This window comes from Arachis ipaensis, chromosome B05 (assembly GCF_000816755.2).
Source record: "Arachis ipaensis cultivar K30076 chromosome B05, Araip1.1, whole genome shotgun sequence".
NCBI lineage: Eukaryota > Viridiplantae > Streptophyta > Magnoliopsida > Fabales > Fabaceae > Arachis > Arachis ipaensis.
The window spans coordinates 149,070,187-149,078,059 of NC_029789.2; the positions used below are offsets into that span (position 1 = coordinate 149,070,187).

Genomic DNA, 7,873 nt, shown 5'->3' on the forward strand with positions numbered 1-7,873 from the left:
GTTGTTTGTACTTCACCTTTGCTCTGCTGGTACTTCCCCATGGTAGTTGACAGTAGGAATCATATTTTCAACAAGGTAGTGATCCACTGCACGGCTAGAGTCCAAAGTATTGCAAAAAACCATCACCTTGTTGCCTTTTGCTCGGCTTGGCACAAGTACCTGCCATCACATGATATTTACTTACTAAAAAAGGAAAGGGAGAGAGAGGTTGCATTTTTATTGCCAGCACAGCACCAATATGCCAATATCTACTAAGTCCTAACTCCTAAATAACACCAGCAACAAATGACGATTATTCCACTACCTAACATGAATAGAAAGTCAATTTGTGCTACTTAAGCTACACTGATCCCCAAAATAAACCATAAATGTCAATGTGTTTGGCGTGATGAGGCTGGTGGAAAAATGCAGGATACCTGAAGTAATGCTTCCAGCTTGTTCTCAGAACCCGAAAGTTTAATAAAATCGTGACGAGCAGAAGAAATCTTTTTATGCAATGTTGATGTTCGCAGATGTACAATGCCCTGAAACTCCTCATCAACTAGCTTTTGCACAGCCTGCAAAACTTAAAAAAGTCAGATTGATGACTTATTCTTAACTTCTAGCCATAGAACGATTTCAACCAAGGGTAAACAAATGGAAGGTGAGTGAGCAACATTCTAAAACATAACCACTATAGTGTCCTCCTTACAAAGATCATTACATGATGTCTTGTTTCCAGATTCATATAAATGCACTTTATTTATTGTACATTTGTAGTATATTCTGAAAAGCCAGAAATTACAATTGAACACAAGCATGTGTTGGATTATATAGTTATATTATTGTAATAGGAAATATTATATCTTCACATGATAGAAGGAAGATTGAAGAGATTATAGTGATGCAATTATAAAAGAAAGAAATAAAACACTACCACTTCGTGAGAATTTTATTCCCTTAAATTTACTTAGCAGATTGTGGCACAGATCAGCATACCTTTGTCATTGTTGCAGTTACCAAGACGGTCTGAAAACCTAGGCCATCAGACTTTGATGCACGATGTTTCAATGGGGCCAGAAATTTGCGTATATCAGGACCAAAGCCACGATCAAACATTGTATCTGCCTCATCCAATACCTGCAGAACAAATATATTAATTATTGTACCAATTCATTATTGTAGCAAATTATTGTATATTGGAATTAGTCGATTGTGGATTACTCACCAAGTATTTGATGTCGCCATACACCAGGTTGCCCTCCTCAATATGTTGAAGAATCCTTCCAGGGGTACCAACTACCATATCAATGGGGTTATTAAGTGAATCCTCTTGAGGCCTAATACGGCCACCACCACTTACCATTGTGCACCTGAACCGTGCATGATGACTAATTGATTTCGCAACTCGAAAAACCTAAACAAATCCCATTTTATATTAGTTCATGTAAGTCATAAGAGAATTTTTGAGTGATTCATAAAATGATCAAAAGAAAAAAAACCTGTTCACACAACTCCCTCGTAGGGCATAGCACAACAGCACGAGGTCTCCTGGGCTTTAACTGTATTCCATTCAACTGTTCGTCCCGTCTTAGCAACTACAGCAACAAATTGGCGTTGTCTCAACAGGCTCAAATATAAGATTAAAGCATGTTTTGTAAAATATTACGTTTGAAGATATAATTCCTTTCTTTAAGCTCATTCAAACACACTAGTGCTTCAAGTCATAAAGCTCAATAACATGAGAAACGAATGTAGTGTAGCAGACAAATATTTCAATAACAAGTTAGACTGATATGCAAAAAGACATTTCACACATCAAGCAACTAAATTTAACTATTTACACGGAATGGAAGTATCATGAAAGCAAATATTCAAAAATTGCAAATTTCTGAGCTGAAATGAACACAAGTGAATCGTGAACCATAGAGAATGAAGAAGAGTGTACCTGAACAAGGGGAAGCAAGTAAGCAAGGGTTTTGCCAGAGCCAGTGTGAGAACCCAACACAACACTGTTCTCTTGCAAGACAGCAGGAACACCAATACACTGAATCTCAGTGGGAACTTCAATACTCATTTCCCTAACAGAACCCATAACCTCTTCACTCAAACCCAATTCTTCAAAACTCCCGACAAGCTTATTCTTTTTCACCACCACCCCATCAAAACTCTCATTTTCACCAGTAGAAGAAGAAGAATTCTTCTTTGTTTGGTCCTTATTCTTGAGTTCTGAGCTCTTTGCACTGTCTTTGAGATGTCTCACTCTGAGCTTCTCGAGGAGGACGGAGTGCTTCGTCTGGTGATCGGTGTCCGAAGTTTCCGGTGCGGTGGCGACGGAACAGAAGGTCCTGAACCGTGGCGGCGGAACATTGATGATGGGCTTAGAGCGCGTGAGGAGTGGGATGAGATTGCAGCATAAACAATTTCTTTATTTTATTTATTTTGTTTTTCTTTGTTTATTTTATTTAAGTCACCAAAAAATCAATATGTTTACAATAGTATAATAAAACTACTTAAAAATGCTAAATAATAACTGTTCCATGATTACTTTTTACTAATTAATAACTAATTTTTTATATACAAATAACATTGTTATCCAGAACACTAATTAATCATTAAAACAATCAACTTTTTTATAAATATGAAAATAACTAACTTTTATATTTTTATTCATATCTTTGGTGTTTATGCAACATGACCGAAAAATACTCTTTCACTAAATCCATTTCAAGGTTTTTTTTTTTTTTTTCCCACTTCTAAGTGAGGACATTTTAATTTTATGGAGTTACTTTTCCATTACATGTTTGAATTGCACCTTAAACTTTGCATTAACATGTATTAGCAACTAAAGTTTAACCAAGTCACTGCTAAGTTAGAACTTGAGAATGCTAAGTTAGAACTTGAGAACAGAAAAACAATATATACATCACAGACACGAGGAACCCAAAATCTTCGGTGTTTGGTCAGTAAAAGATGATAAAAATCCATTACTTTGAAGTCATTATACTTTTTACACAAGGGTGTCCATGGCCTCTGCCACTTTTTTCCTAAGAGCATCCAGGGACTCTGTATATTGGAACACTTCTCTTTGATCCATTTCCAAAGACATTGCAGAAATATTTCCAGCATGATCACGCTCAAGATGCTTCACAATGGGGGATTCATCACCCAAAACCTGTCATAACAAGATAAATTCACAATAACAACCAGCAACATGGAGGTCTAAGCATATTAAATCTTCTTAAGGAACTCAAGTATAACGGGAACAGTTCTTCATCATGCATTCATACCTCGGTGATCGGCGATGTAACTAGGATGGTTTGCAATCTTTTGTAAGAAGATTTTGATTCATGATCTTGCAATGGTTCGAGAATCTTGTGGATGTTAGAACCAAGGCCACTACCAAGCATGAAATCTACATCATCCAAAACCTGCTCGGAAACATGAGACATTCGAGCGTGATCAGTGCCAGTAGCTATGGTAATCCAAGATACATTTTTCACAGATCTTGACACTGAATTTTATAAAGTGGTACTAACCATATATCTTATTTCAGCAGGGACAACAGTTCCCTCTTCAACGTACTGAATAATCTCAGAAGGGGTTCCGACTAGAAGACCAATTGAGACATTTGAATGCTCATTATCTGGGGAAGAACGTTGCTTTGCCAACTTCACTTCCGCAATCTCCATGATATATTTTGCAGCACTAAAACACTGAGATCCATAACAATTTGCAACAGTCAAAATCAATTTAGAATCTTCAGTTTATAGGGCTAAGCAGACAAGGTGATGAATGATGATGATGGTAGTGGGATTGAGGACAATCAACTACCTCATTAGCTTTCTCCTCGGTAGCACAAAGCACAATGGCTCTGGGATGCTTTGAATCCAAACCAACCTCGCCATGTCGCAGCAGCTACACAAGTAAACACATTCTTCAGGTCATATTTCCATTTATTCTTGTTGGTTAACAAATCCCAGTGAAAACAAACATAGAAGGAACCAAATACTAAAGCTTCAACCAAATTTCTCCTCAGGTTTCAGTATCATCAATCATCAATCATCACAACAAAAATAAATTGAAGATGACATCATACATAAATAATGAGTTATGTCACTAAACAAAGTGATTCCAAAAGAATAGTGCTTAGAACCCTTGATCATGACAACTAACTCAGGATATTAATTCTCCTAGTTAAGCCACAGAGCCCCAAAATTTCAATTGCACTGCACCAATTACATCCCTAAGATTTGCGAAAAAGTGTCTCATGTTAGTCCCTTAGCCCTTTTTCCATCAAGTGACTCATCACGCCGTTAGGGACTACCACGGTGCAGTTTTGCCAATTTATTGGTACATTGGAGTAGAACTATTTTAGTGCTCGCGACCAATCACAGTGACTACTTTGGACCTTAATTTTCCCTAATGGTATCCTAAACTAACCTTCAAAATAATCTTATAACTATAACAACAGAATGATTATTAAGAAACAATAATTAAAAACTACAAGGTTTTTCTATACTTAACATGCACCAATTTTAAGGGGAAAAATAGCAATGAGTGAACCTGAATAAGGGGCAACAGGTAAGCCAAAGTTCGGTCAGGTTCAGCGGGTGAACTCAACAATAAATTCTTCCCTTCCAAAACAGCTGGAATAACAACACATTGTATCTCACTCGGAACACCATCACCAATCTTTTCCAAAACCTCAGCAAGCTCCTCAGCCACACCCAACTCCCTGAAGTTGGAAACCACCATAGTGGACTCCCCCTCTTTCTTCTCAGCACCGCCATCAGGAGAAGAAGAACTTGATGAAGTCCCTTTCAGCTTCCTTTGTCTGAACTCTTCCAAAATCATTGATTCTTTCTGCGTCTTGGACGCTGCCGAAGCCTTTTCATCTTCAACACAAGGGGTTAGGGTGCTGGAGGAGGAGGAGAAGGAAGAAGAAGAAGCGGAAAATGGTGAGAAAGTTCTAGAAGCCCCATGAAAAGAAGATGCACATGGTTCAGGCTTCAATGGGGAGCTTAGAGAGATACATAGGTTAAGAAGCTCTCTCCCTTTTCTTCTCATTGCTCTCTCTCTCTCTCTCCCAAACTTAGAATGTTGCTCGCCCTCGAGCAAAAGAAGAACATGAAGAACATGAAGAAGAAGAAGAAGAAGAAGTTATTTTTGGGTTAGAATTAAACGGGCCTGACAGAAATATTTGGGCTACAAGCCCAAATTTGTTTCCTAAGCCCAAATTTTAAAGCCTCCAAAAAATGGCGCCAAAATAAAGAAAACTACGGACGAAGAAAATTTTCTCTAGATTTCGAAAATTTTCCATCGTCCCAAACAGGCTCTGCGCGCAGCATCATCGATGTCGTCGTCTACGGTCTTCATCGCCGTCCAGTGCTGCCAATGCTCCACCATGCAGGTACATACTCTCTCTACCATTTCTCTTTCTCTTTCTCAGATCGCTCGTCTTTTGTTGATTTCCATTTTTTCAGGTGAAGCAGAAGAAGAAGAGCAGCAACAAGTGGAACTGCGCGGTGTGTAACCAGAAGCAATCGGTTCGGAAGGTGTTCGCTCAGGGTTTCATGGCCAAGGACCTCCGCAAGTTCGTCCAGAGCTTCAATATGTCCCGGAAGCTCGTCGACGACGGAGAATGGCTCCAAGCTGGAACCCTAGGTTCACTGTCGGAACATCGCGATGACGAGATCGAGCTTCCGATCAACCCGGAAAAGAAGAGAAGAATCGATTGGACTGCATACCTTGACCAAGAGGATCATCATGATCTTACCATCAAAGAAGCAGAACAAGAACAAGGAGGTTAATTTTGCAATCAATTATTCAATGCATGCATAATCGAATAAATTAAAATGTAATTTAATGTTGTTATTTGTTAAATTGATAGAATCATTACCATAATCACAACATATCAGAATTGTATGGCTGGAGTAGCTAGCTTGTTCTTATAACTTTGGATTGAACTAAACAGGAGGAGATGGTTTTGAGCCAGTGATTGTGACTGAGTTGGAAAATGTTATGTTCAAGAAACGTAAGTCTGATGAGAACTCAGAAGAAAGTGCCAAGCTTTTCAAAGAGCCAGTGTTCCGAAATTCTCGAGGTGAATGAATGTTCTTTCATTTTTCTAGTTTTCTTTGCATGTGTGGCTGTGAGAGACAAAGTTTATGTTCAATGAATACATGGGGACTCCTTTTCTTCGAAATTGTTCAACCATAATTCTGATGAAATTCCATCTGTGCTTCACACTGTACAATTGTTTACAACTGAAAATGTCTTATTCATATTTCCAAACTTTATGGTGGGTGGCAATCATTTGGCACAAGATGAATTTATCATCATTCATGGATCATGTACCTTGTTGCATAATAATTGGTTTTAGAGTTCTTTACCATTTCATTGTCGCAGAGAAGCTAATGAAAGATAAACAGCAAAAACCATTGATTGAAAGCAATTCAATGAGGAGTTTATCTAATCAAAGGACTCAAAATTGCAAACCAACAATCAGCAAGACAAGCTCCAAATGGAGTGATTACATATTAGATGAGGACAATGGCAACTTAGAACTTGGTTGGGAGAGAGCCATCAACTTCAAGGACAACTTTAAGCCATGTAGCAACAGCTTCTTACAAGATATGACTAACGAGGAAAGGGTGGAAGATGATATTCACCCGGATTTTATGTGAATTATATCGAAGTCCATTAGGTTTCATGTGTATTAATAATTAGTAAAGTAATTTTTGCAGGGAGGAAAAATATTATTTTAGCATCGGAAAAGGTAAATGTCACGTGATATTTGTTCAAATTACACCCGCAATTCCACGATGATATATCTTCGTAATACAACTCATGTTTCCAATCTCCATGGCACTGTATTGTGTTGCTTGTATTTCATCTTTGGTATCACACTCTTCCTAGTTCCTAAAAGGCTAAAATCAATTGCAACAATTCATATCACTTGCGCACTCAATGCAGTTAAAATTTGATGTTTTTAGTCCAACTGTGAGTATTAGGGGTGTTCATAAAATAATCAAATTGTAGTTAACCAGGTTAAAAAATCATAATCATATTTTGGATAATCAATTTAATAAAATAATTTTAAAAATTGATTTTTAACCAGTTAACTAAAACCAAAATTAAATTTTATGCAACTTTTATATGTTTAGATTGGTTAACCGATTTTTTTGTAAAAATCGATTTTTAACCGGTTAAAATTGGTTTTTAACCGGTTAAAAACCATTTTTTATTCTTTATTTTTTTGAAAAATCCAATTTTTATGTAAAAAATTGGTTTTTTTTTTAAATTGGTTATTTTCTAAAATTGGTTTTTATTTTTATAATCGGTTAAAAATCGATTTTTAAATTTTTAACCAGTTAATAACCAGTTTTATCACGTAAAATTAATTTGGTTAATTAACTAAATTATATTTTTGACTAACCCAAAAACAGGTTTAATTTTTGAATTAACCAAACCATAAACAGCTCTAGTATTGACATAACTTATTTGTTCTATAATAATAATAATCATTAATTGATTATGCTTAATTTATCTTCACTGGTACTTGCATATGATGATAGTAGATTGCCAAAATAAATAAATAAATCAAATTAGTCACAACAATGGTATTGCCAACCTATCTCTTTATTGAAAATGTCCCATGAGGGGTGGTTATATCATACTCCCCACAACAAAGTTCTTGATTCATATATTTTATAGCCTTTTATATATATGGTCTGGTACAAAGATAAATTCCTAGCCATTAGTTTTTGCTTCTATTTTTTATGGAAACGTAGCTTCTTTTTCCCGTTTAAGATATGCTACTAAATCAAGCACATAAATTGATTTCTATGATATATTTTGAAATTATTAAATATATATTTTTATATTATAT

The 7,873-nt window shown here is 36.3% G+C and overlaps 3 protein-coding genes across 6 annotated transcripts in view; 1 reads left to right on the forward strand and 2 right to left on the reverse strand.

The window, feature by feature from the left end:
* Window positions 1–2,390, reverse strand: part of LOC107644984 (DEAD-box ATP-dependent RNA helicase 39) — a gene marked incomplete at its 5' end in the record, with an annotated part of 4,528 nt that extends 2,138 nt beyond the window's left edge. For all 3 annotated transcript variants that reach the window (XM_021103383.1, XM_021103382.1, XM_016348977.2), the window contains 6 exon segments: window positions 17–159; window positions 417–557; window positions 979–1,119; window positions 1,208–1,396; window positions 1,482–1,577; window positions 1,928–2,390. In XM_021103383.1, coding sequence (XP_020959042.1) covers window positions 17–159; window positions 417–557; window positions 979–1,119; window positions 1,208–1,396; window positions 1,482–1,577; window positions 1,928–2,390 — 1,173 coding nt within the window.
* On the reverse strand, window positions 2,776–5,070 carry LOC107644987 (DEAD-box ATP-dependent RNA helicase 39). Its single transcript, XM_016348980.2, has 5 exons — window positions 4,546–5,070; window positions 3,814–3,897; window positions 3,519–3,695; window positions 3,270–3,410; window positions 2,776–3,154 (listed from the first exon to the last, which is right to left on the reverse strand). The coding sequence occupies exons 1-5, from the start codon at window positions 5,047–5,049 to the stop codon at window positions 2,990–2,992; spliced, it is 1,071 nt and encodes a 356-aa protein (XP_016204466.1). The 5' UTR covers window positions 5,050–5,070; the 3' UTR covers window positions 2,776–2,989.
* LOC107641575 (MRN complex-interacting protein) lies at window positions 5,141–6,911 on the forward strand. Of its 2 annotated transcripts, none has more exons than XM_021103386.1 (4): window positions 5,141–5,392; window positions 5,466–5,787; window positions 5,957–6,085; window positions 6,396–6,551. In XM_021103386.1, the coding sequence occupies exons 1-4, from the start codon at window positions 5,336–5,338 to the stop codon at window positions 6,407–6,409; spliced, it is 522 nt and encodes a 173-aa protein (XP_020959045.1). In that variant the 5' UTR covers window positions 5,141–5,335; the 3' UTR covers window positions 6,410–6,551. The 2 variants fall into 2 exon arrangements, with proteins under 2 accessions (XP_020959045.1, XP_016200545.1); XM_016345059.2 differs by having other exon boundaries at window positions 5,166–5,392; window positions 6,391–6,911.

Bases quoted from the DNA above. Each gene is read 5' to 3' on its own strand.
- LOC107644987 (XM_016348980.2), bottom strand. From the start codon at position 5,049: ATGAGAAGAAAAGGGAGAGAGCTTCTTAACCTATGTATCTCTCTAAGC. The intron at 3,898-4,545 runs GTTCACTCATTG...TTACTTGTGTAG, and splicing joins ACCTGTTGCCCCTTATTCAG to CTGCTGCGACATGGCGAGGT. The intron at 3,411-3,518 runs GTTAGTACCACT...GTTTCCGAGCAG, and splicing joins CTGCTGAAATAAGATATATG to GTTTTGGATGATGTAGATTT.
- LOC107641575 (XM_016345059.2), top strand. From the start codon at position 5,336: ATGTCGTCGTCTACGGTCTTCATCGCCGTCCAGTGCTGCCAATGCTCC. The intron at 5,393-5,465 runs GTACATACTCTC...CCATTTTTTCAG, and splicing joins GCCAATGCTCCACCATGCAG to GTGAAGCAGAAGAAGAAGAG. The intron at 6,086-6,390 runs GTGAATGAATGT...TCATTGTCGCAG, and splicing joins AGTGTTCCGAAATTCTCGAG to AGAAGCTAATGAAAGATAAA.